This window comes from Macaca mulatta, chromosome 11 (assembly GCF_049350105.2).
Source record: "Macaca mulatta isolate MMU2019108-1 chromosome 11, T2T-MMU8v2.0, whole genome shotgun sequence".
NCBI lineage: Eukaryota > Metazoa > Chordata > Mammalia > Primates > Cercopithecidae > Macaca > Macaca mulatta.
Window position 1 is genome coordinate 58,679,276 of NC_133416.1, and position 27,664 is coordinate 58,706,939.

A 27,664-nucleotide genomic window follows, 5' to 3' on the forward strand; every position below is an offset into this window, starting at 1 on the left:
GCCAGGTGGAGAACTCCAGATGTCCTGATGAGCCACACTGGCATTCTCTCCTAATGTCTGGCAGCCTCTTTCGTAGATCTGTGGTTGGGAATGAAGGGTTAATACTTAAAATCTTTTTGGTCTACAAGTGCCAGTTAAGGTTAAGGTGATAGTGATGGTTTTTAAAAAGTTATTAAGTCTTATTTCCAGAATGCTGTTATGTTTCATTTCCAGAATTCTGAGACACTTAACACACAATAGCTACAGCTGGCTCCTGAATACAGTAAATTGTGGTTGTGACCTTGGATACTTTAGGGGACCCAAAAATCTTCTCCCAGGGATGGCTTTTTAAATAGCTTATGAAATCACTGATGACAATGACTGCAGCAACCAGCATGCTCCTGACTTGGTTTGTATTACTGGTTGAAACCTCAGCAACCTTTCCATGATGCAGATAGCATTGTTTGTATTATGAACAAGGCTTTTGCCAGTTTTGGCAGGGCAAGATTAGAGGCTGAGTGTGGAGTAGCTACGTGGGCCGTTTCTTTGAAAGGGAACTTGAGAAGGTGGAGAATGGCTACTGAGACCTCCTCACAGAAAGTTAACACTGAAAAGAATAAGTGCATGAATTATTTACATCCTTCAGTCACATGGAGACATCTATAATAAATGACCATTACATTTGCCATATCAAAAATATAAAAGGAAGATGGGTGATCTACAGTGACCACAAAGTTTGTGCCACAGAAAGGCCCCCTAAAGGCCTGGATTACATGTACTTTTACCACAGTATACCAAGCTAAACCTCAAACATACAAATCAGTGAGAAGAAGCCACATACCTTTTTAATTTGCCAAAAAGTTAGAACCGTCAGATATGAAGAAATACATTGGGTATTCGTAGTTTATTTAAAGAACAAAATCATGCTGGGTGTGGTGGCTCATACCTGTAATTCCAGCACTTTGGGAGGCCCACGCGGGTGGATCACCTGAGGTCAGGAGTTTGAGACCAGCCTGGCCAACATGTTGAAACCCCATCTCTACTAAAAAAACAAAAGTTAGCTGGGCATGGTAGCATACACCTGTAATCCTAGCTACTCGGGAGGCTGAGGCATGAGAATCACTTGAACCTGGGAGGTGGAGGTTGTAGTGAGCTGAGATTGTACCACTGCACTCCAGCCTTTGCGACAGAGTGAGATTCTCTCTCAAAAATAAAAAAGTTAAAAAAAAAAAAAAAAAGAGCACAATCATTTGATGCCTTCTGAAATAGAACTGAGAAGAAATTTGTATTAGTGATGATACACTATTGTAGATAGTTTTAATAAATGTTTAAGGAGAAGATAATATTAAAAAGGGTGTTCATTTTGCTGGCAAGAGATCTACCATCAGTACATCAAAAATGGGGATGTGCTCCCAGTCCTCTACTGGGGAATGGGTGGTAGTGGCCTTCAGAGAAACCTATTTATGTGGCCAGTGGTCTTGCCTTACCTGCAGTAAATGAAAAACCTTCTTGGTGTTTCATATAGAAAATCAGCTATTGGGCGGAGCATTATTTATGGCATTTTTTTTCATTGCACACAATAATTTCTGACCTATACATGTATAATACAGCATTTTCTTTTCTTCTTTTTTCTTTCTTTTTTTTTTTTTTTTTTTTTTTTGAGACAGAGTCTCACTCTGTTGCCGAGGCTGGGGTGCAATGGTGCAATCTTGGCTCACTGCAACCTCTGCCTCCCGAGTTCAAGTGATTCTCCTGCCTCAGTCTCCCAAGCAGCTGGGATTACAGGCATGTACCATGTCTGGCTGATTTTGTATTTTTAGTAGAGACGGGGTTTCTCCATGTTGGTTAGGCTGGTCTTGAACTCCCAACCTCAGGTGATCCGCCTGCCTCAGCCTCCCAAAGTGCTGGGATTATAGGGGTGAGCCACCATGCCCAGCCAATACAACATTTTAAATAAAAGATATTTTTAATTTAAATCATACAAAAATTCATAATATGAGTTTGTGAATGTGTATGATAGTGTGAGACCAACTGTAAAGGTTTGCTTTTTGGTTTTTAAAGGCTAAGCAGTTGGTATTAAGCAAGTACATATTTTAATGAAACTGTAACTCAGGAACAGTTTAAAATATTAGTTTCCCACTTATATTTCAAAGCGTAAAAAGGGCCGAATTATCCCTTTAAGTGCTGTCAAGAATTCACTTGGGTTTGTGATATTTGGTGGTACAATGCCAGATGCCCACAGCAGCATAATATTGTACTTTGCTAAAGGTAGACAGATGAATTCTCTATTTCTCAGCAGTCATTTCCCCAAAAAGTATAATGTTTGTTTTTAGTTAAAATAGTATTGTTTTACCGTACCACATGATGACTCCCTGGAAGTTGTCATGCGAAGTGCCCCAAATTTGTATTTTCTCATTTCTGAGCTCTTTGCCTGCCTCCATTTCTACATTTTTCAGGGACCAGAGGCTCATCTCCGCAATTTTTCCATGTATCGCCTCCTGATTTGACTTCACTGCTTATCTGCTGTGACTAGCAGTGTGATTTTGGACACTTTGAATTTCAGATGTGGCCAGGCACGGTGGCTCACATCTGTAATCCCAGCACTTTAAGAGAGGCTGAGGCAGGCGGATCACCGGAGGTCAGGAGTTCGAGACCAGCCTGGCTAACATGGCAAAACCCTTTCTCTACTAAAAATTTAAAAATTAGCTGGGCGTGGTGCCAGGTGCCTGTAATCCCAGCTACTTGGGAGGCTGAGGCAGGAGAAGCACCTGAACCCGGGAGGCGGAGGTTGCAGTGAGCCAAGATCACCCTACTGCACTCCAGCCTGGGCAACAGAGCGAGACTCCGTCTCAAAAAAAAAAAAAAAAAAAAAAAGAATTTCAGATGCAAAGAAACTTTATGTGATGTTATAAAAGACAATTCTTTCCATTTTGGTTATTTCAGTATTTTAGTTGCAACCTGGGATTAAATTAGAGTTTCAAATGTGATGAAAAGTAGAACGATAGCATTCTATAATTTTCCTACTGCTCTGCACCAAATTCCAGAGTCTCTGGAGTTTCTACTTCAAATTATTCAGTCGAATGAAACAGGATTTATTGCTGTTTGCTTAACATATATTTGTTTGGTTGAAAGGATTTTTCCAGAAACTGTAGGAAAATAAAGCAGAATCAACTGGGTGAAATATAGCACAAACATTCGATTAGGATGTGGTGAGTTGTGAACAATCACGATTCTGGTTATGACTGGGGCCCCTGTCTCATAGGAGCTTAATACCATGTGAGCCAGGAATGCAGTGTCCAAGGCCCATGGCCTGGAGACCTGGATGCTGGCTGTGGACCTTGGGCAAGTCCCTCATCCTCTCTGTGCCTCACCTCATCTGCACAATGTTGTGATGACACCTGCCGTCTCTTTCCAATTATGCTTCAAGGATACAGTGAGATCTAATATGATGAACCAAGAGTATAAGGTGGTGTGCTATGGTGGGTCCTAGTTTAGCATGGTGTGCTATGGTGGGTCCTAGTTTAGCATGGTGTGCTATGGTGGGTCCTAGTTTAGCATGCTCCCTGCCTTTTCCTCTCTGACATTTTCTTCAATTTGGGAACAGATGGGATTGGCAGAAGGAGGGGAGCTCATGGTGTAGTAATACTCTACTCAAGTATGCCTACTGGTGTTACCTTCTAATGTTGAGTTGGATTTCCTAAAGCAGCCCACTTTGTTACTGAAGTTGCTGACTCCTGTGGAAATCCCCATACTAAGCAGCCTTACAAAATCCAGTCCCCATAGAATAGTGACTCCACACAGGCATCAAAAATGGATTGTCTTCGATTATGTTACAAAGCAAAGGCCTTTTTGGGGGATGGAGGATGATTGGGTGTTTGGATTGAAATGTAGATAAAGGGGCTGGGTGCAGTGGCTCATGGCTATAATCCCAGCACTTTGGGAGGCCAAGGTGGGTGGATTGCTTGAAGTCAGGAGTTCAAGACCAGTCTGGCCAACATGGTGAAACCCTATCTCTACTAAAAATACAAAAATTAGCCGGGCATGGTGGTGCATGACTGTAATCCCAGCTACTGGGTTGAGGCACGAGAATCGCTTGAGCCCAGGAGGTGGAGGTTTCAGTGATCTGAGATCGTGCCACTGCACTCCAGCCTGGGTGACAGAGTGAGACTCGGTCTCAAAAAAAAAAAAAAGTGGACAAAGATAGCTAGCATGTGTATTTTGAGCAAAATACAAATTTTATAATAAAATTTTATAAATAAACTTTGTAAAATCAATGGTATAAAATCAATATTTAAGATTATAGCTTATCTGTTACTTAATTTCATTAAATAGAAAAAGAAATTCAGCCCTTCTGATGCCTAAACATATTGTAGGAAAGTGTACTATGGCTGCCCTTTTTTCTGCCTCACAAAACAGAGGGCTGTTTCTACAAGGCCAAGTTTTGTATAAATGCAATTTTTTTTTTTTTTTGAGATGGAGTCTTGCTCTGTCGCCTGGCTGGAGTGTGGTGGTGTGATCTCACTGCAACCTCCGCCTCCTCCCGAGTAGCTGGGACTACAGGCACGCACCACCACACCCAGCTAATTTTTGTATTTTTAGTAGAGATGGGGTTTCACCATGTTGGCCAGGATGGTCTCGATCTCTTGACCTCGTGATCTGCCTGCCTCGGCCTCCCAAAGTGCTGGGATTACAAGCATGAGCCCGGCCAAGTGCTATTCTTTATTTCAGATTGAGAGTTGGGAAAAACTGGAGCAAATAATGGGTTTCTTTCTTGCTTAAAAATGTATTTATATATATGTCTTAATATATACAAGGCAGTTTCCCCTGGAATAAAAGTCTAGAATGTACTGCTTAATTTTACACATGTGTGCAGACAATACTATCTGTGAGTGAAAAGTGGATTAATACGTGGATTGGGTCAACTGATTATTAGCCTGTTAGGAGTCCTCTGTGTGAGACATGGTGGTATAAATGTGAAGTTCTCACTGTATGCAGATGTTCATGTGAAAGATAGTACTTTCTTCCTGTAAATATCTTTTGATTTCCATTTGTATGGAATCCCAATGAACATATCTTTGGAACACATAATGTGTCAAAATTTGTATTTTGTTCATTGATCTAAATGCCCATGTAACTAATCAGAAATCCAATTTGGCTCAGATTGGGAATTTTCTTTTAAAGGAAAAAAAAATACAGAAAAGACTACTGGAAGAATCATGTTCAAATGACATTTTACATCAATGTTTCTTCAATATTTTGGAGTTGACTTGGTTGTTTTCTCCTACCTACGATAGAATGTGCCTGTTTCTCTGTCTCTCACTTTGGGCTTGCAGGAAGTACAACGGGAATAGCCTGAGCCTCTTGCTCCCTGTATAATTTATTTGCTTTACCTGAACTGCCTTACCTGCAGTTCATAGTGAGAACACCTGGGGTTGTACTCTGACTCCACCTTTAAGTGTGATAGGGCCAAGTTGCTTTACTTCTCTGGGCATTTTTCTTTAGAATGAATGGGTTAAACTAGATGAGCTCCGAAGTCCCTTCCTGCCCTAACATTCTCTTCTATTTTTATTTTCCTGTGGTTACTACTGTTAGGGTCAGACATGTGAAATGTGAGGGACCATTTAGAGATTTAGATGTTATATTTTTTTATTATTACAGAGTGTACGCCCAAGTTTAGGACCTGTGTCATTTTTAGTGTCCCCACCCCATTTCTATTTCTGCTCCACTTGTCTTTACTTTCTTTGTAATCATCTCATTTTTTTTCCACTCTTGAAACTCACAACTTTCCAGTCAATGAGCTAGTTTGCTACCATCCCCCTCAAAAACAAATCTATTTAAAACACCCTCCTAGAAAAGCCTCCGAACCACCTTCAGCTAAATTTGTAACATTTATAGAATATTTTAAAATTTTAATTCAACCAGAGTTATGATCCCCAAACAAGTGCTGACGAAGCTATCACAGAAAGGATGTCTTTTTCACCTTGTAGGTATCATTGTTGCTAAATCACATCAGTACAGGCCTTCTGTGGGGAGACAGCAGGGAGCAGGGGCAGGACCAGGGGATGGGAGTAGATACAATTGTGATTCTATCCTTTCCTTTAGGTAAAAAATCCTAGGTTATAAAACAAGGTTCAGGGCCAAGCAGAGTGGCCCACACCTGTAATCCCAGCACTTTGGGAAGTTGAGGCGGGCAGATTGCTTGAGCCCAGGAATTTGAGACCAGCCTGGGCAACATGGCACAACCCTATCTCTACCAAGTACAAAAAAAAAAAAAATTAGCCAGGCATGGTGGTGTGCGTGTATAGTCCCAGTTACTCAGGAAGGCTGAGGTGAAAGGATCACTTGAGGCCAGGGAGGTCAAAGCTGCAGTGAGCTGTGATGACACAGTGAGTTATTGCACCCCAGCCTGGGCAACAGAGAGACACCTGTCTCAAAAAAAAAAAAAAAAACAAAAAAAAACAAAGTTCTGCACTCTTAGGTTGGTAATATAAGATGACCTGCACGGTGTCACAGAGATTTCCCACTCACTAAATCACTCTGAAAGAGTTTGCATAAAATTCTGTAGACTTGCGGTATTTAATGTGGGTAGTCAATAGCTACATGTGACAAATGGCCACTTGAACTTAGGCTTGCCAAATTGACACTGTACTGTACACATAAAATATATACCAGATCTTGAAGGATTGGTACCAAAAAAGAATATAAAACATTTCATCAATATTTTATATTGATTACATACTGAAATGACAATATTTTAGATATATCTATTAAATAAAATGATAATTTGATAAATATTATAGTTATTTTCACTTATTTTTGTATTTTTTATGTGACTGCTAAACAATTTAAAATTAGACATATGGCTAACATACTTTTTTTTTTGAGACGGAGTCTCACTCTGTCACCCAGGCTGGAGTACAGTGGCACAATCTTGGCTCACTCCAACCTCTACCTCCTTGGGTTCAAGTGATTCTCCTGCCTCAGCCTCCATGTAGCTGGGATTACAAGTGTGCACCACCATGCCTGGCTAATTTTTGTATTTTTAATAGTGACAGGGTTTCACCGTGTTGGCCAGGCTGGTCTTGAACTCCTGACCTCAAGTGATCCACCCACCTCAGCCTCCCAAAGTGCTGGGATTATAGGCGTGAGCCACCGTGCCTGGCCTGGCTAATGTAATTCTACTGGACATGCTACTCTACACTTACATGGTATGGGGTAGGCAGTGAAATACCATAGGTAGAAGGTAATTCAGTGAAGCATCCAAATAGACAGAAACAACACAAATATTTTTGCTGGAGGCCGAAGCACTGTGTGGCACAGAACACCTCCCAGAAAGCAGAAAATTTTTCTGCCTGAAAACCAATGTATGTGTGAGACCCCAATTAAAAACAAAAGCAAATAAGGCCCAAACTGTCTTCCCTCAGCTTTGCCTGGGAGCTGCTACCTTTGCACTTATTTTTCTAGCATCTTCTAGGTGCCAAGGATATTAGCCACATGAGGGAGACGAGCATATGTGTTTCATTTTAGGCATCATTCTTTTGTGGTTCCCCCTACCCCAGGTATTGTTGAGTCTGTCCAAAGCTGGCTGAAATACCATGCAAGTCTTGCTGCTCTCAGTGTGCTGCTTCTCTCGGCCTTGGTGGAGGCTGAGCCTGTTGCTGGTACCCACCAGCCCAGTAGGTTTTAATGCTGCTTCCTGAAAGAGATTGTATTTGTTTCATTTTTCACTAGTCACAGTTGTTGTTTAAACTACATCCAATTTGGGGGAAGAATACTTGCCTCTGATGGAAAGAGAGATAGGGGATTTATTGCTTCAAGTGTTTTAAATTAAAGCTATTCTCACAAAAAAAAAAAAAAAAAAGAAAAGAAAAAAAAAAAAGAAAGAGAGAAAAAGAAAAGAAAGGGAACTCAAATCAGGAGGAAATGGTGGTTTTTCCTGTAAGTGATGTTTCAGCCAGGCACATTTTCAATACAGGGTACATAAATGGGAGGAGGACTCAGTTAATTAGATATTTTGTGTACAACCATATATGACTAGAACACAGACTTCAGTGAGCCTACATGGCAGTCATGAGAGGTACATATTAAATAAGTTCTGGGTCTTTGTTTCCTGTTAGGACAAATAGTTAACAAGTGGCTATTCTGTACTGACTACTTGCTCAGGCCTGGGTTAAGTGCTAGGGGGATGCAACAGAAATTTAGAAGATAGTATCTGTCATCAGATAGGAAGGAAAAACACATGAAACAATCAGGTGCCATATGCGACAGTAGTAAACAGTTGGATGCCCAACTGAGATGTATGTGCTGTAGGAGTTCAGAAGAGAAAAGGGCCACTGGGCCCCAGGATGGTCAAGTGGGCTTCATGTTGGGGATGGGGAGGCAGTGGATACTCAGAGAATTTATATTACATTCAGAGAAGAACTAACAAAACCATGGAGGAGGAACTGGAAACCTTGGGCTTCAAACCAAAGTGAAGTCAGGCTAAGGTACCAGTGATATTACGTGTGGCTAAGATATATTTTGCTCTCAGTCTTTTGGAAACTTAGATTAAGGCAGGCACGGGTCATTTGCCAGGCACTGTATTTTTTTAAAGCCACACTATAAAGTGAGGCAGTCCTTTTAAGATGGATCCCAAATTGGATGGGAATCTCCAACAAAATAGAGATATGTGCCATGGTGGAAAATAAAGCAGTAAAGAAGTACAGGAAGTTCTGTGGGGAGGGAGGTGGCCGATTTTAAGTAGGATCATCAGAGAAGAGCTCAAGGAGGTGATATTTGAGTTGAACCTAAAAGACGTGAGGGAGCTACCCAAGAGGTTACCTGGAGGAAAGGCATTTTAGGTAGAGGCATGAGCAAGTACAAAGACCCCGAGGTGGGAGTGAGCCTGGCATGTTTAAGGAAACAGCAAGGTGGTCTGTGTGTCTGGAGCAGAGTGGGCAAGCAGGAGAGCAATAGGAGCTGAGGTGGGAGATGTGATGATGCCAGTTGTGTGGCCCTCAGGCCAAGAAGGCTTTTTGGCCCAGAAGCCATTTCAGGGTTTTGATAGAGGAGTGACATGACCCAACTTATGTTTCAAATGATTACTCCAGTGGCTGCATTTAAAAAACACTGGAGGGCAAAGGCAGAAGCAAGTCAGGAGGCTGCTACCATTACCCAAACAGGAGCTGATGGTGACTTGGATCTGGGTGGGAGCAGTGGCGGTGGTAAGAAGCGATCAGACTTGGGATATGTTCTGAAGGGAGAGCCAACAGGACTTGCAAATAGACTGGATATTGGGTATGAGGGAGAAGTGGAGTTGATGCTGCTGCTGAGGTTTTTGGCTAGCACTGAAGACCTTGGCTGGTCCCAGAAAATCCAAGTTCTCAGAACTACAGTCCCAACTTTGCCCTAAATGCCCCAAACATAACTCTTCAGAGGCTGGTCTGGGTTATGTTAGCATTTGTCAGGAGGGTTCATTTTCCCTCATCATATCCACACTTTATGGGCATTAATTGGGCGATTAGGCCGGGCGCGGTGGCTCAAGCCTGTAATCCCAGCACTTTGGGAGGCCGAGGCGGGTGGATCACGAGGTCAGGAGATCGAGACTATCCTGGCTAACATGGTGAAACCCCGTCTCTACTAAAAATACAAAAAACTAGCTGGGCGTGGTGGCGGGCGCCTGTAGTCTCAGCTACTTGGGAGGCTGAGGCGGGAGAATGGCGTGAACCCGGGAGGCGGAGCTTGCAGTGAGCCGAGATCACGCCACTGCACTCCAGCCTGGGAGACACAGCGAGACTCCGTCTCAAAAAAAAAAAAAAAAAAAAAAAAAAAAAAAAAAAAATTGGGCGATTAACATATTCCTGTTGTTTAAATTTGCTTGCATTAATTCAACCATAAGATGAAAACATTCTTCTGAGGATTTTTAAGCCTTTTACAATACTAACCTCTTTTCTACTGTATTTGACCTGCCAAAACATGTTTCCACTTCTTTCTCATGCCAGGTACGCTCCATGGTGAGTGACTTTGCTGTTTTCCTCACTATCTTCACAATGGTCATTATTGATTTTTTGATTGGAGTTCCATCACCAAAGCTTCAAGTTCCCAGTGTGTTCAAGGTAAACAGATCTCAGAGTGCTTGGTGCACTCATGTAATTTCATACATTCTGATGCCAAGTAAATTTCAAAGGCCTTTTCATATTCTAATCATGAGTTTTACAGTCCTCTAAATCTGAACCTTGCTCCTCACACCTTGTCATTTAGAAAAGCAAACTTCAGACTTGGTTGAATTCAAGTCAGAAAAGTCAGAGAACAGAAAAACCAAGGTTGTTTAATGAATGAAAAGCATTATTATTATTATTAATACCACTTATTGTTCTTAATATATTAATATTTAAACAATGGGATGTGCACGTTTACATAAATATATTCAAGACACTGTGGAAACATGGGTCTCTGGAACAAGCCTTGCTAACAGCACTTCCATTGAGCATCAGCTGTATAAGGGCACTGGGAAGGATGAAAAAGGTAAAGGACTTGGCCTGAACCTTCAAGGATGGTGCCCCTTCCTTGAAGGAGGAGAATGGAACTAAGAGGAGCATCATCAGGAGTCTGGGGCCCCTGCCAGAGTAATCATGACATCTCTTTTGAAATCATCTCAATCTGATTTCATTGTTTGTATAACTTTCTCTAATATATGGTATTTTTCAAGAACCTATACAAAAAGTCAAACAAATATCAATACCTGGGGACTCCAAATCGATTTCAGTTTGGGAGCACTGACTAAGTAGACAAAGAAGATGGAAAAGCTGAGCTCAGTTCCATAGATCCCCATAGGGTGGAGAGGAGAGAAAATCTGTACGTACTCAGTACCTTGAGAAGAATTATGAAGTAGGAAAATGGGAGAAGTTGGTGAGGAGAAGGCCGACAGGAATAAAGGCAGTCCCTGACTTCTAAATGCTCCCTTCAGTTGTCCCTTTCCTTTCTCTTTTTTCTCTCTACCCGTGAAGTAGGCCTGTTGAAATACCTTCTTCCATATTGTCTGAAAATTTTTAATTTTGTTGAATTTGCTGAAATGCCACCAGTTGGAAGTTTATGGACTAACCAATCCCTCTTGTAAGTATAATACCTTCTAGAATATGGCATTCTCACCTTTGTGTGAATGAGCACAATCAGCTTTCTCTCTAATACCTAGCTGAGGTCAGTGCTTCAGGAGGAATGGATTTTGTGTAAAAATAGGTAATTTGGGAACATTAAGCAGTCTTTGGAAAGGTTCCCTAAGGGATAGGCCTAAGATAGTCAGAAGGCACTGAATTTCTGGGACATCTGTGAAGAAGGCCTCTGGGAGGTAGGACAGGGGAGAAAGGGAAACAGGAGAATGTCAAAGAATATGTTGCTCATGAGAGACTCCATTTTCAGGAGGCAGAGAAGAAGTTTTCTTCTTTTTGTCCCTCCCTGTTGTACCACATGACACTTAACTCCCAAGACCCAATCTGAGGGCTAGTACTATTACTAGGGTATAACGTCATTAAGGGTTTATTTAATAAGTTTTTGTGTTGGTCTGAGAACTTAACTACCACTTAGAACATTGTTACTAAGGAAACATAGATTCTGTAAACTTTTAGAAGCTAACCCATTCATAATTTTGGACTTGGTGGTGTTATTAAAGCGTCTTTGAATCCTAGAGCCATACTAATAAGGAACTAAATCAAATATAACAGTCTACGCTTTGTTTCTTGAGTTTGGGTCAACTCTGGGCCAATTGGTGTCCCGGGCCTTTTGTCCTCTAGCACCACTTGCCAAAAAAGGGTGAACTTGTCTTCCTCAGAGTACACTGCAGGAGTAGGGTAAGGATCTAGGTGAGTTTAGATATGTTGTGAACACCCCAATAAGATTTATAAACAGTTGTATTACAGGGGAATTAGAGAGGATCCTAGGTCAAACAAACCCCCAACTTTAGCCGTCTTAGGCTCCTTCTCAGGTCTCTGATGGCTGGACCCCTGTTTCACTACTGATGGGAGAAGACCGTTGGAGCAATCCAGTCCTATCAAAGCCCAAGAGATGCCATGCAGATGGCTGCACTTTGCCTTTGTTTATGCTGTAGACACACATTATATGGCTCTGGAGAGAAGTAGTAGGAGAATAGTCTAAGTTATTTATATTTGTCTTTGGAAGTCATTAAATTTTTTTGACAACAGATATAGTTGTTAATTATATTTTAATTGGATTAACGTTGAGATACAATTGTTTTCTCTCTACACAGAGGTTTGGAAAGTAAGTGGAAGGAAGTGCAAGATTAATGAATATTTCACAAGAAATTGATAATTGAAGATTGACTGTTTCAAAGGGGATTTGGAACTATTACTGAGCAAAAGGGGCTTGCTGCCCAATGTGCTAGAAGCCAATACTATGATACCAGGTTTTTGAGAGAAGAAAAGTTTTTTATTTCAAGTTTACTAACAAGGAGACAGGAATTCAGCTCAAATCTGTCTCTCTGCACTGGCTTTACTGCAATAATTAGAAAAGGTTTAGGGGTGGATTCTGGGATGGTAGGTTATTGGTAGAAGGAAAGGGGAGGTCTGGAAAGTCCTCAGGCATTCTTAGTTATCTCTTCATGCTACCTTGGGTCCCATGTGCCAAGGGAGTTTCCGCAAGTTGTTTCTTTTCTTATCTACCACTCTGCAAACCCAAGAATTTCTGTTAGTCGTTGGCGTCTTTAACTCTGGGGAATGGTATCAGAACAAGGTCATAGATTTCCTAAGGAGTTGCTGTATTTCATGCCTTTTTTTTTTTAAGAACCTTCACTCAAGAATAAAAAGAAATATGGATATTGTGATCCAGTTTGATATGTTTTACCCTAATAACTATAACTTAAAATACCAAAATAATATATTTTTTCCCCCTTAGCCAACAAGGGATGATCGCGGATGGATTATTAATCCCATTGGCCCCAATCCCTGGTGGACTGTGATAGCTGCAATTATCCCAGCTCTTCTCTGCACTATCTTGATATTCATGGATCAGCAGATCACAGCTGTCATTATTAACAGGAAGGAACATAAGCTCAAGGTAAAAAGAGGTTCTGACCTAGAAGGCTGCTATGGCAATCTGTTACATTTTTTTTTTTTTTTTAAATTGTAGGCTAAGCACATCTAGACCAGAAACTATAAAATCTCATAGAAGAGGTTCATAAGAGGTTTCCATTCTTTATTAACAAAGATTGCTTTGGAGATGAGACTAGAGTGGAGCATGGTGGTATGGTATGAAAGCAACGTGGACTCCATTACTGTCCTCTCACACCTGTGGGGAAGGTGATTGGGTAGAGTTCCTGGTGATCCCTATATAGCTATATGCTTTGGGTCAAGCAGCTGTACAGCTTGTCTTCCTGAGGTTCAGGTAGGGGCCTGGGCCACTGTTTCCTAAAGGCAGGTATTCTCCCATTGGTGTCTGTTACTGTAGTTTCTAGGCTGAAACTGGAACCCTAGGATCCTAGGGAAGTAACAGAGCAGGCAAGCAACATCCAAATCTGTCAAGGATCTGGGGGTATGTGGTAGGAAGCCAATAAGGACATTTATCTCTAACTCCTATAGTTTCTGCCATCTAGAATGGTCAAGATGTGGCATGGTGTCTGATTACTCTTCCAGAGAAGAATGGATCTTTGAATGTGTAAGACTCAGAGTAAGCTAGAGGCACTTGGAAAAAGAATCAATATTGGCATATATAGGACAGGCTAAGATTCCCCTTTTTCTTCTTTGTTTCCTCCTAACCAGGAGGGGCTACAAGACTCCTCTTGGATCCCTGAACCTCTTCCTTCTTATCCATACACCCCTTCCTGCTTTGGGCCTGAGACCCCTAGCTCACTGTTCTATGCCGGACTACAGCTAGCCTACTGATGTGTTTCCTCACAGAAAGGCTGTGGCTACCACCTGGACCTACTGATGGTGGCCATCATGCTGGGTGTCTGCTCCATCATGGGCCTGCCCTGGTTTGTAGCTGCAACCGTCTTGTCCATCACACATGTGAACAGCCTCAAGCTAGAATCTGAATGCTCTGCTCCTGGAGAACAGCCCAAATTCCTGGGCATCCGAGAACAAAGAGTGACAGGCCTTATGATCTTTGTGCTGATGGGCTGCTCAGTCTTCATGACGGCTATCTTAAAGGTAATCATCCCTTCACTTATTCGGCAAATATCAAGGGCCTGATTTGTGCCAGGAATCCTGCCAGGTGCTGGAAATACAGTGGTGCCAAACAGATATATGTACAAATTCCTGCCCTGAAAGAGTTTATTCTAGAGGGGTAAGGCAGATAATATGTAGTTAAGAAAATTAGTTAAGAAAACAAAGATGATAACTACAGAATGTGAGTAGTGATATAAAGGAAATACACAGTGCTTTCTGGCACTATAGAGAATTCAGAGGGGTCTATTTTAGTTAGGGTGGTCAGAGAAGACTTCTCTGAAGAGATGCTATTTAAGATGAGGTGTAGGCGAGGCGCGGTGGCTCACACCTGTAATCCCAGCACTTTGGGAGGCTGAGGCGGGCGGATCATGAGGTCAGGAGATTGAGACTATCCTGGCTAACGTGGTGAAACTCTGTCTCTACTGAAAATGCAAAAACAAAATTAGGCGTGGTGGCGGGCACCTGTAGTCCCAGCTACTTGGGAGGCTGAGGCCAGAGAATGGCGTGAACCCAGGAGGCAGAGCTTGCAGTGAGCCAAGATCGCACCACTGCACTGCAGCCTGGGAGACAGAGCGAGACTCTGTCTCAAAAAAAAAAAAAAAAAAAAAGATGAGATGGAGCCAGTCATGCCATGGATGGTGGGAGATGGCATGGAAGGAGGGGAGAAAAGCGAAAAGCAGTCTAGTCAGGCCCTGAGGTGGGAAAGAGTGATACGAAATGTCAGGGCCATGTAGCTCATGGGCATTGAGTCAAGACAAGAGCACAGTGCAATGAGAAGGAAAGAGGGGCAGGGGCGGGTCACATAGGCCTTGTCGACGGTGGCTAAGGTAACTTTTGAAGGGTTTTAACAGGAGAGGGACATGATCCAGCTAGTTTAAAAAGATCACTCTGGCTGATGTCTAGGGAAGAATAGAAGCAGACAGACCAGTGAAGCTGTTGCAGGTAACAGATGCTGGTGTCTTGGATAAGGAAGCTGGTAGCAGAGACAGATAAAAAGGCATGGCTTCTGTATAGCATGGTGGCAGACCCAAAGGTCTCAATTGTTGACTGGATGTGGAATGGGGTGAGGAAAATAGAAAAATTGAAGAAGCCTATTAGGTTTCTGACTTGACCATCTGGTGGAGAGTGATGACATTTATGAAGATGGAAAAGATTGTATGATTTTTGTGAGGGGTAGGGCTGTGATCAGATTTGGAGTGAGATGTCTGGGAGTCATCTAAGTGAAGAGGCTAGAGGAGGTTTCTGGAATAAAATATAAATTTGAGAGTCACCAGCACATAGGTGGTATTGAAAGCCGAGGGAATGGATGAGAGAGCTCAGGGAAAAGAGAAGACATAAAAGAGAAGTGGGACATGGGAGAAGAGCAGAGTTAGAGGTTGGGTAGAGGAAGAGATAGCAACAGAGTCTCAGAAGGAGTTGCCAGAGAGGTGGGAGGAAAACTAGGGGGATGCGGTATCAGGGAAGCCAAGTGAGGACAATGTTTCAAGAAAGAGGGATTGGGTAGACACATCTTGGAAGATGAAGACTAAGCTAAGGCCATTGGATTTAGCAACATTGGAGGCCTCGGGTTATCTGACAAGAGCAGAGTCAGTGGATTGCATTAGTTTCTGCTGCCTGTGGGTGATTTAGAAGTAGAAGCAAAAGCAGAAGCTGACCATGATAAAAATCATTGTGTTCTGAAATGAAATGATTACATGTAAGTTAAATTACAGGCCTCCGTGTCTGGCTCTTCCTCCACCCCTGTCTGGGGATGGGCAGACACACACACACACACACACACACACACACACACACACACACCCTCTTTAACAGAAATGAAGCCTTTTAAATCTTCCATAATCTCAAAATTTTTCCAAATCCTTAGGGATTTAGTGTATTTTAACATGCAACTTTTTTACTGACCAGTAGCTTGAGGCAGGAGTTGAGGGTATCTTATCAGAGAAGGAATTCAGTGGAACTATAGGGTAGAAATCCAATTATAGGTGGCTAAAGAGTGAATAGGAGGGAAAGAAGTAAAGAGTGCAGGCAAATCTTTCAGGAGGTTTTTCTGTGAAGCAGGATGGAAAAATAGCAGTGGCTAGGATGAGAAGTGGGGCTGAAAGAGAGAGTGTTTCTTTTTTTTTTTTTTTTTTTCCGGTACAGATAGAGGATACTTTGAACATTAAAAAAATGTTTTGTGGGTGGAAGGCCTGCATTTGGGAGATTGGGGTAAGAAGGAAACTTTACGGCTGTATTACCAGGTACCAATCATTCTGGAGCACTGCCTTGTCTCCCTTGCCTCCTCTTTCCTTCTTTTTGGCAAATCTTCAACCACCCCAGCCTGTACCACAAATGCCCTTCAAGGGTAAGAACTGAGAGGGATGGGAAGGATTTCTGAACCATCTTCTTGTCCCCCCACTTTCCACTCAACCTTACCACCCACCTCTCCTCATGCCCCTTTCCCACCACATATTCCCTGTCCCCATCCCAACTCCCGCTCCCACCTGGTTGAGGCACCATCTGGAAGAGCCTAAACGTTGCTGCTTCTCCAAGATAGAACCATGAAGCCATGGCAGTGGCCATCACTGGGCCTTCCTCTAGCTGCTTCAGGACAGTTCTCTTAGGACAACTATTCAGTAGTTCACAAACAGCATAGAATTGGCATGTCTAGTCACTCTACAGCTGGAACATAAAATCCAATGGGGGTTTTTCTAGTTCTTTGTTTTTTAAAATTTTACTTTAAGTTCTGGAATATATGTGCAGAACGTGCAGGTTTGTTACATAGGTATACATGTGCCATGGTGGTTTGCTGTACCTGTCAACCCATCATCTAGATTTTAAGCCCCACATGCATTAGGTATTTGTCCTAATGCTCTCCCTCCACTTGCCCCCAACCCCCCGACAGGTCCTGGTGTGTGATGTTCCCCTCCCTGTGTCCATGTGTTTTCATTGTTCAGCTTCCACTTATGAGTGAGAACATGCGGTGTTTGGTTTTCTGTTCCAGTGTTAGTTTGGAGGGATTTTCTAAGTCTAAGAATTAGGTTTGGGAATATTCTTTAGCCCTAAAATAAAAACGAGTCCATTTTAGTTTTCAGCTCTGAGACTTTCCTTGCCTTGATTCTATAGGCCCAATTTCCCTACCTCAGAGTCAATCTGAAGATTACCTAGGTTGATAGACATGATGTGATCAGAAAGTCGTATTCAAATACTATGTGGATGTTCAAGTGCAATATAATAATGTCGGTGTTTCCCCCCAGACTGTTACCTCTCTGATAAGATACCTCCCCACTCTTGCCCTCAAGCCACTGGTCAGTAAAAATGGAAGCTTTTTTGGTTCACGTTAAAATGCATCAAATCCTTGAGGAGGTGATTGTGAGATTACAGAAGATTTAAAAGGCATTATTTCTATAAGAAAGGGGTGTGTGTGTGTGTGTGTGTGTGTTTGTATGTGTATGTGTATGTGTGCCCATCCCCATGGAGGAGGAAGAGCCAGATGGCTGATATAGGAGGCCTAACTTACTTGTAATCATTTCATTTTCGAACAAATGATTTTTATCATTGTCAGCTGCTGCTTTTGCTTCTACTTCTAAGTCACCCACAAGCAGCAGAAACTAATGCAATGTTTCTGCAGCTATTTTGTGGCTTTATTTCATTCTTGGAGATTTAAATTTAAAAGTTTATATAGTTTTGAGTGTGCTGTGACACCAAATTTAATTTCTGGCCTTTCTTGTCCTTTTGTCTTCAGTTTATTCCAATGCCAGTACTCTATGGAGTTTTCCTCTACATGGGAGTTTCTTCACTACAGGGAATTCAGGTATTGTATGGTTCAGCCAGGGAAGTTTCTTCTCACTGCATGTCCTGTCCAGGGAGAGACAGCTCCCCAAGAGAAGCGCAACCAGTTCTTGAGAAAATTATTTCCTAGTCTTGCCACTTAGGCTATTTTAGACACTTATTTGGATACAGGGAGAAAAACAGCCATGTTGGCAGGAGAGTACAGAGACTTTCAGGGTGGTCTGGCTTGATGTCACGGCCCCAGTCATTCATTAATTATTCAACAGACAATTTTTTTTGGCACGTATTAAACATTAGGTGCTTTGCCAGGTGCTGGTAAACTTGGATCTGAAAGGTTGATCAAGAACCAAACTGGCTTTCACTCATGGACAGATCTAGTTTAGTGTCAGGCTAAAGTGTAAAAATGGGGTGTTTAACTTTGAGGGGGTTCACTGGCAGAAGAGAGATGGGGGAATAGTGCGAGTTGCTCCTGGTAAGGAGATGTCACTTCTTGTTATACTCTGCATTTTTCCATCCATCAACTCATTGCTCTAAGTCTTTCAAAAAGAAAAATCAGGAGCTTGTCATTGATAACTTGGGTATTCCAGATAATATAGTAACTTAGGCTTATGATTCTTTGTTTGAATGGAATGCCCAATGGCCATTCTTATATACTGAGTTCTAATATGAACTTGGGCAGATTATTTAATCTCTGGTTCTCTTTCTTCCTTTTTGTAAGGATGATCATTTTTTATATATCTAGGATGTTATGAGGTTTTATTTTATCTTTTCACTATAAATAATCAATGAATAGCTCCAAACTCCTAAAACAAGTAAGAGATTTGGTTTTGATAATAAGCAAAAAGATGTAATTTTGTTTCCAACACCCCCTGAGAAAGAGCTCTCTTAGGAGCCACAGAGTGGGATGGGAGAAAGAAGTTTGAACCTAGAATTAGAAAAGATGGATTCAAATTATGACTTTGCCACTTACTAACCTTGGCCAAATTGCCTGGTCTTTTAAAGTCTCAGTTTCCATTTCTGTCCAGAGGAAATGGTGTTACCTACCTTTCAGGGCAGGTGATGTAAGAGATATGAATGGGTCTAAAAGCTTCCGACCCAGAGAGCCCTCCAGAAAATAAATGCCAGTTCCTTCCTTTCAGTTCTTTGATCGTCTAAAGCTCTTTGGGATGCCCGCAAAGCACCAGCCAGATTTCATTTACCTGCGGCATGTGCCACTGCGCAAAGTGCACCTCTTCACCCTCATCCAGCTGACCTGTCTCGTCCTGCTCTGGGTCATCAAGGCATCTCCAGCTGCCATTGTTTTCCCAATGATGGTGAGGTGGTTTTAAAAAATAAATTTTTTTTTATCATTGTTATTTTTATTTATTTATTTATTATTATTATTATTATACTTTAAGTTCTAGGGTACATGTGCATAACGTGCAGGTTTGTTACATATGTATACTTGTGCCATGTTGGTGTGCTGCACCCATCAACTCGTCAGCACCCATCAACTCGTCATTTACATCAGGTATAACTCCCAATGCAATCCCTCCCCCCTCCCCCCTCCCCATGATAGGCCCCGGTGTGTGATATTCCCCTTCCCGAGTCCAAGTGATCTCATTGTTCAGTTCCCACCTATGAATGAGAACATGCGGTGTTTGGTTTTCTGTTCTTGTGATAGTTTGCTAAGAATGATGGTTTCCAGCTGCATCCATGTCCCTACAAAGGACACAAACTCATCCTTTTTTATGGCTGCATAATATTCCATGGTGTATATGTGCCACATTTTCTTAATCCAGTCTGTCACTGATGGACATTTGGGTTGAATTAAATTCTTATTATCATTGTTATTTTTTTAATTGTGGTAAAACATTATAACTATAAAATTTACCATTTTTAAGTGTACGGTTGAGTGGCATTAAGTACATGCACATTGCTGTGGAGCTATTACCACCCTCCAGCTCTGGAACTTTTTACATCCTGCAAAGCTGAAACTCTGCACCTATTAAACACTAAATCCCCATTCTCCCATACCCTCAGCCCCTGGCAACCACCATTCTACTTTCTGTCTCTATGTATTTGATTATTCTAGGTACATCATATAAGTGAATCACAATTTGCCCTTTTGCGACTGGCTGATTTCTTTTCTTTCTTTTCTTTCTTTTTTTTTTTTTTGAGATGGAGTTTCACTCTTGTTGCCCAGGCTGGAGTGCAATGGCGCGATTTTGGCTCACTGCAACCTCCACCTCCCAGGTTCAAGCGATTCTCCTGCCTCAGCCTCCCTAATAGCTGGGATTACAGGTGCCCACCACCATGCCCAGCTAATTTTTTGTATTTTTAGTAGAGATGGAGTTTCACTATGTTGGCCAGGCTGGTCTCAAACTCCTGACCTCAGGTGATCCACCTGCTTCAGCCTCCCAAAGTACTGGGATTATAGACATGAGCCACTGTGCCCAGCTTGTGACTGGCTAATTTCATTTAGCCTAATGTCTTCAAGGTTAATCCATGTTGTAGCATGTGTCAGAATTTCCTTCCTTTTCAAGATTGAATAGTATCCCACTATATGTAAACACTACATTTTATTTATCCATTCACCTGTCGATAATACTGCTATAAATATGGCTTTACAGATATCTGTTAGTGTCTCTGTTTTCAATTCTTTGGGGAATATACCAGGAGTGGAATTGCTGGATCATACGGAAATTCTATCTTTAATTTTTTTTCTAATCTTCTAGATCCACAACCTCCTGGTGGGTTTCTCAATTTTGTCAGAATACGTATAAGACTTTGCATTTGTGTGTTATATTCATGGGTTAAAGAAATAGTAAATTACTGGGAACTCCTAGAAGGGATCCTATCAATTCCAGATGTATCAGGAAAGTAGTCACTAAAATCAGAGAGAAATGTACTTGAATTTAATAAGCCTGATTTGCCTCATTCCTTGTGCAGTCACCAAATATAGCTGATGAACACCAGTCCACCCAGACAGGATTAATTCTTTGTTTTCCTTTGGCTAAAATGGCCCTCATGGAAAGAAAGTGGAGCAGCAATTGGGATGCCCTGGACCTACCTTTATTGGGGAAATCAACTGTCAGATTTTAGGCAAGTCACTTTCTCTCTGGGCCTCAGTTTCCTCATTTATAAAGTGAGTGTCAGGCCAGGCCAGAGGGCAGAGACAAAAACCACTGGAGACACATGATGCAGGCCCAAAGCAAGGATTTGGGTAGGGGAATGTATAGGCAAAGGATCAGAAGGAATAAAGATGATCTTCTAAGAACCCATCATCCCACTGTGAGGAATGCTTGGGCTGGCTGTGGCTGGTCTCACCATGGCCCAGCTCCAGCAGAAGCTTTCTACCCACCTGCTGTCCTGTAGCCTTCCTGCTGACCTCTAGCCGTCTGCAGATGAGGAGCTCATCTTTTCAATGACAGAATCCAGTTAGCTGCTCTCTAAGTTGTAGAGCTATTGTGGTAGTTAAAATATTGTATATAACATATGTTACCTGGCACAAAGAAAGCATTCAATAAATGGTGACAGTTATGATTCTTATGAGTTTGATTTTGCTTGAAATGTCCTAGTCTGCTGTAAAAATAAGGCTTTGCTTTTAAGTCCAGGAAGGAAATTTGTACCTTTCATTCACTTTCTTTTTTCATTTTTCTTCAGGTTTTGGCCTTGGTCTTTGTCAGGAAAGTCATGGATCTCTGTTTCTCTAAGCGAGAGCTGAGCTGGTTAGATGATCTCATGCCTGAAAGCAAAAAGAAGAAGTTGGATGATGCCAAAAAGAAGGCCAAGGAGGAAGAGGTCATAGTCCTTGCACCAACTGTATACCTGAGGGCCTCAAATTACAGAACATAGGAAAGGCCACATGAAAAGTTGGCATGTCTGGAATCCCAAGGGTTATATTTAGGAGCTAGGAAGTTTACCTCCAAAGATGCTCTCAGCTGAGAATGGATTAGGGATTCTTGCTCCTGTCTGTTCTTCATTTTTGGGTTTGACAACCAGTTATTTTTTCCTTTGTCTACAATCTACTCACCAGGCTCATACCTAGAATGTGAACATACAATATGCCCTTATTAACAGATTCAATGGCTCACATTCTTTCAAAAGGACTAATTTGACAAATATATAAGACCCATTATTTCCTAGAATGTTTGTAATGTATCTAATTGCAAATGGTGCTGTGGTTGGCACCATGCAAAAATAACTTGCATAGGACTTTCTTTTTTCATTTCCCTCAGCACTTGGCATCTTGTCATCTACACAATGGACCCTCAATAAATGGCCTATATATGCAAAGAAAGAATGTGTAGCAAAATGAAAATACCAGACCAAGAAATGAGTGAGCTGGGAAGTGTTTCCAAATACAGTTAGTGCCTAAAATAGTGTCCTTTGAAAAAACTTTTAAAAGACTTTTTTTTTTTTAGGCCAGGCACAGTGGCTTATTGCTGTAATTCCAGGGCTTTGGGAGTCGAGGCTGGAGGATCACTTGAGGCCAGGAGTTTGAGACCAGCCTAGGCAACATAATGAGACCCTGTCTCTAAAAAAAAAAAAAAAAAGAATTAGCTGGATGTGGTGGCACATACCTGTAGTCAGCTACTTGGGAGGCTGAGGTGGGAGGATACCTTCAGCCCAGGAGGTTGAGGCTGCAGCAAAGCTGTGATCATGCCACTGCATTCCAGCCTAGGCTGAGTGAGATCCTATCTCGAAAAAAAAAAACGAAAGAAAACAAAACAAAAGTCTTGTATTTCCAAATAAGCTTCAACAATTATATAAAGTCAATGGAAGAAAACTTTAAAGATAATATTGATAGAATTCACTACATAAAATGTTATGCTTTCGGGCATCCAAAACTCTAAACAGAATTTAAAAATAACAGATAAGTTGAGATGTGTTAATATCTTTACTATTCAAATAATTCTTATATATTAATAAGAATAATATGAAATTGAAATGAGCAATGGACATATATAATTTACAAAAAAGAAGTACAAATGGCTAGTTGCCCTATGACAAAAATTTCATTCTCACTAATAATCAAAGAAATGATTGTGCAGCATCTGGATTTTATGAAATGAAAATAAATATTAAAAAATAAAAAAATGAAAATTTAAACAAGGAGAATACATTATTTTTACTTGTCGAATTGGCAAAGATTTTTAAAAGATAAAAACAAGTGTTGGCAAGACTGTAATTGAAATGGGCTTCTCACACTCTAAAAGTGGTAATATGAGTTGCATAAATCTCTTTAGAGGGCAGTTTAACCACAGAGTCTTAAAAGTGTATATGCCCTTTGGCCCAGCAACTCTAATTTTTAAATTTATCCTAAGGATACAATTAGCAATGTAGACAAAATATTTTAATTGTGGTGGCATAAAGAAAAAAAAGAAAATTAGAGTAAATATATTACAATAGACTATTGTACAACAGTTTAAAAATAAATTTTTTTTTTTTTTTTTTTTTTTGAGACAGAGTCTCGCTCTGAGTGCAGTGGCCTGATCTTGGCTCACTGCAATCTCTGCCTTCTGGGTTCAAACGATTCTCCTGCCTCAGTCTCCCGAGTAGCTGGGACTACAGGCACGCCACCATGCCCAGCTAATTTTTGTATTTTTAGTAGAGACGGGGTTTCACCATGTTGGCCAGGGTGGTCTCGATCTCTTGACCTCGTGATCCACCCGCCTCAGCCTCCCAGTGTTGGGATTATAGGTATGAGCCACTGTGCTTGGCCTAAAAATAAAGTTTTAAAAAATACTTAATGATGCTATTTTGTAATGATACTTAATGATATGTGCTGTAGTCCCAGCTACTTGGGAGGCTAAGGCGGGAGGATCGCTTGAATCTGGGAGGCGGATGTTGCAGTGAGCTGAGATGACACCACCTCACTCCAGCCTGGGCGACAGAGAGAGATCTTGTCTCAAAAGAAAAAAAAAAAAAAGGCTGGGTGTGGTGGCTCATGCCTGTAATCCCAGCACTTTGGGAGGTCAAGGCGGGCAGATCACCTGAGGTCAGGAGTTCGACACCTGGCCAACATGGTGAAACACTGTCTCTACTAAAAATACAAAAAAATTAGCCAAGCATGTTGGTGCATGCCTATAATCCCAGCTACTCAGGAGGCTGAGACAGGAGAATCACTTGAACCGGGGAGGCAGAGGCTGTAGTGAGCTGAGATCATGCCATTGCACTCCAGCCTAGATGAAAAAGCAAGACTTTGTCTCAAAAAAAAAAAAAAAAAAAAAAAGATATGTGGACATGTTTCTGACATTTTATGTGAAAAACATAGAGAACATAAAATGGAGCATACGGGAAGACTGTCAAAGAACCTCACTTTTACTAAAACATATACATATACACATACTGTACACACACACACGTGCATGTGTGCACCCCACACACACGTGAAAAAGATGGGAAGAAAATACACCAAAATGTTTATTGTGGTTCTCTATGTCTCTCTAGGTGGTAAGATTATACATTTTTTTGATTAATTTCCTTCCTTCCTCTATATTTATTGAATCTTTACTCTGTTGTCACTGTTCCAGACCCACTAGTATACAGGACAGAGAGAGTCCCTGACCGACCCCATGGAGCTTACATTCTCATGGAGGTGACACTGTCAACAAGCAAACAAGTCTATATTTATTTTCTTGGTTATAGTGCTATAATTTATATACATACATATATAATTTTAGGTAGTGATATGTTTTAAGAAGGTAGGGAGTGAGAGAGTTACTTTATTTAGGATGATTAGAGATGACTCTTCTGAGGAGACATCTGAGTAGAGACCTGAATAAAGTAAGAAGCAAATTATGAGAATATCTGGGATTAAGAACATTCCAGGCCAGGGGTACAGAAAGTGCAAAGGTCTTGAAGGAGGGATGAGCTCGGTGTGCCTGAGGAACACCAAGAAAGCCAGTAAGACTGGAAGGGACAGAGTGGTAGCAGGGAGACCAGCTAGGAGGCTGGCAGCAGCTCAGGCAAAAGGGGAGGGTGGCTTATGCTAAGGTAGTGGTGATGAAAGTGGCTGAATTGGGTACTTATTTTGAAGATAGAGCTGATGGGTTTTGTTAATGATAGTGGGCATGGGTGAAAGAGGAATCAAGTATGACTCTTAGATTTTTGGACCGAGCCATTGAATGAATGGTTGTACTATTTATTAAGATGGGGAAGACCAAGGAGAACAGCAGGTTTAGGAGGAAAATCAAGAGATCTGCTTTGGATGTTAAGTTCGAGGTGGCTGGTAGACATTATATTCCTTATTTTCCAAAATTCCTGAAGTAAGCACATATTTGTTAACATGTGTTACTTTATAAAATTGTTTTAAAAGCTAAATGAAATAAAAGAAAAAGATGAAGACTTGACTCCAAAATTTCTCCATCTGATAGCCAACATTCATGTTCATTTCTTTATGTTGTTTTCCATTTTTTGACATAGTTTTCACATAACTATGATAATTATATAATTGTGAGTTCATATTTATATATATAGCACATATATATTCTGTTTTTTTCCCTCAACCTGATTTCATAAGACACTTTCATGTTTCTATTTGTCTGTATCATGATCATATTTTAAAAATGGATATATAATGTTCTATAGTATTATCTCATATTTAATTTAAATATTTTTCCTTTGTTAAAATTTTTAGTTGTTTTATATTACTTTAAACATCTTTGTACAGATAGTTTTTTTCTCTGTAATTATTTTCTTTAAATTAGCGGGATTGTTTTCTTTTTTTTTCTTTTTTTTTTTTTTGAGACGGAGTCTCGCTGTGTCTCCCAGGCTGGAGTGCAGTGGCGTGATCTCGGCTCACTGCAAGCTCCGCCTCCCGGGTTCACGCCATTCTCCCGCCTCAGCCTCCCAAGTAGCTGAGACTACAGGCGCCCGCCACCACGCCTGGCTAGTTTTTTGTATTTTTAGTAGAGACGGGGTTTCACCATGTTAGCCAGGATAGTCTCGATTTCCTGACCTCGTGATCCACCCGCCTCGGCCTCCCAAAGTGCTGGGATTACAGGCTTGAGCCACCGCACCCGGCCAGCGGGATTGTTTTCTAAGAAAACATTTTATTATGGATTTCTTAAAAAAGTTATTTTAGGCTGGGCGCGGTGGCTCACGCCTGTAATCTCAGTTATTTTGGGAGGCTGAGGCGGGCGGATCACAAGGTCAGGAGATCGAGACCTCGGTGAAACATGGTGAAACCCCATCTCTACTAAAAATAAAAAAATTAGCCGGGCGTGTTGGCGGGCGCCTGTAGTCCCGGCTACTCAGGAGGCTGAGTCAGGAGAATGGCGTGAACCCGGGAGGTGGAGCTTGCAGTGAGCCGAGATCGCGCCACTGTGCTCCAGCCTGGGCGACACAGCGAGACTCTCTCAAAAAATAAATAAATAAATAAGTTATTTTAGATTCAGGGCATGTGCAGGTTTGTTACATGGGTGTGTTGAGTTATGCTGAGCTTTGGGCCTCTAATGATCCTGTCGCCCAAAAGTGAATATAGTACCCGATAGGTAGTTTTCCAACCCTTCCCCTGCCTTCCCCCTTTTGCAATCCCCAGTGTTTTTTTGTTCCCATCTTTGTGTCCATGTGTACCCAATGTTTAGCTTCCACTTATAAATGAGAACATGCATTATTTGGTTTTTTGTTCCTGCATCAGTTCACTTAGGGTAATGGCCTCCAGCTGCATCCATGTTGCTGCAAAGGACATGGTTTTGTTCTCGTTATGGCTGCATAGTATTCCATGGTATATATGTACTACAGTTTCTTTACCAGTCCGCCATTGATGGGCACCTGGATTAATTCCATTTCTTTGCTATTGTTGATAGTGCTACAATAAATATATGAGTGCAGATGTCTTTTTGACAGAACAATTTCTTTTCCTTTGGGTATATACCAAGTAATGGGATTGTTGGGTCTAATGCTAGTTCTATTTTCAGTTCTTTGAGAAATCTCCAAACTGCTTTCAACAGGGGCTGAACTAATTTGCATTCCCACCAACAGTGTAGAAATGTTCCGTTTTCTCCACTACCATGCCAACATCTGTTATTTTTTGACTTTTTAATAATAGTCATTCTGACTGATGTGAGATGGAGTCTCTTTGTGGTTCTGATTTGCGTCTCTAATGATGCATGATGTTGACCATTTTTTAATCTGTTTGTTGGCCACTTATATGTCTTCTTTTAACCAAGAACACAATCCTAACTACAATAGCCACAAAGAAAATGAAATACCTAGGAATACACCTAATCAAAAACATGAAAGAGCTCTACAAGAACTACAAAACATTGCTGAAAGAAATCAGAGATGATTCTCTGAAAAAGAAGTCAGATTAGAGATGATTCTCTGAAAAAGAAATCATCTCTGTTTTCTTTCAGCAGTGTGTTTTTTGTTTGTTTGTTTGTTTGTTTTGAGACAGAGTCTTGCTCTGTTGCCAAGGCTGGAGGGCAATGGCGTGATTTCAGCTCACTACAACCTCCTGCTCCCAGGTTCAAGTGATTCTCCTCCCTCAGCCTCCTGAGTAGCTGGGATTACAGGTGCCTGCCATCACGCCTGGGCTAATTTTTGTATTTTTAGTAGAGACGAGGTTTTGCCATGTTGACCACGGTGGTCTCGAACTCCTGATCTCAAGTGATCTGCCTGCCTTGGCCTCCCAAAGTGTTTGGATTAAGGCATGAGCCACTGTGCCTGACCTTTTTTTTTTTTTTTTTTTTTTTTTTTTTGAGATGGAGTCTCGCTCTGTCACCCAGGCTGGAGTGCAGTGGTGTCATCTCGGCTCACTGCAACCTCCGCCT

At 41.4% G+C, this 27,664-nt stretch overlaps 1 protein-coding gene and 1 long non-coding RNA gene across 6 annotated transcripts in view; one reads left to right on the forward strand and one right to left on the reverse strand.

Moving 5' to 3' along the window:
* SLC4A8 (solute carrier family 4 member 8) overlaps positions 1 to 27,664 on the forward strand; it is an 83,843-nt gene that overhangs the window by 49,911 nt on the left and 6,268 nt on the right. For all 5 annotated transcript variants that reach the window (XM_077952436.1, XM_077952434.1, XM_015151614.3 and 2 more), the window contains 6 exon segments: positions 9,960 to 10,073; positions 12,862 to 13,023; positions 13,863 to 14,114; positions 17,857 to 17,925; positions 19,043 to 19,216; positions 21,549 to 21,686. In XM_077952436.1, the coding sequence (XP_077808562.1) occupies positions 9,960 to 10,073; positions 12,862 to 13,023; positions 13,863 to 14,114; positions 17,857 to 17,925; positions 19,043 to 19,216; positions 21,549 to 21,686 (909 nt within the window).
* Positions 21,936 to 25,392, reverse strand: LOC144332915 (uncharacterized). Its single transcript, XR_013401120.1, has 2 exons — positions 23,903 to 25,392; positions 21,936 to 23,298 (listed from the first exon to the last, which is right to left on the reverse strand). It is a non-coding gene; the product is annotated as an uncharacterized LOC144332915 (long non-coding RNA).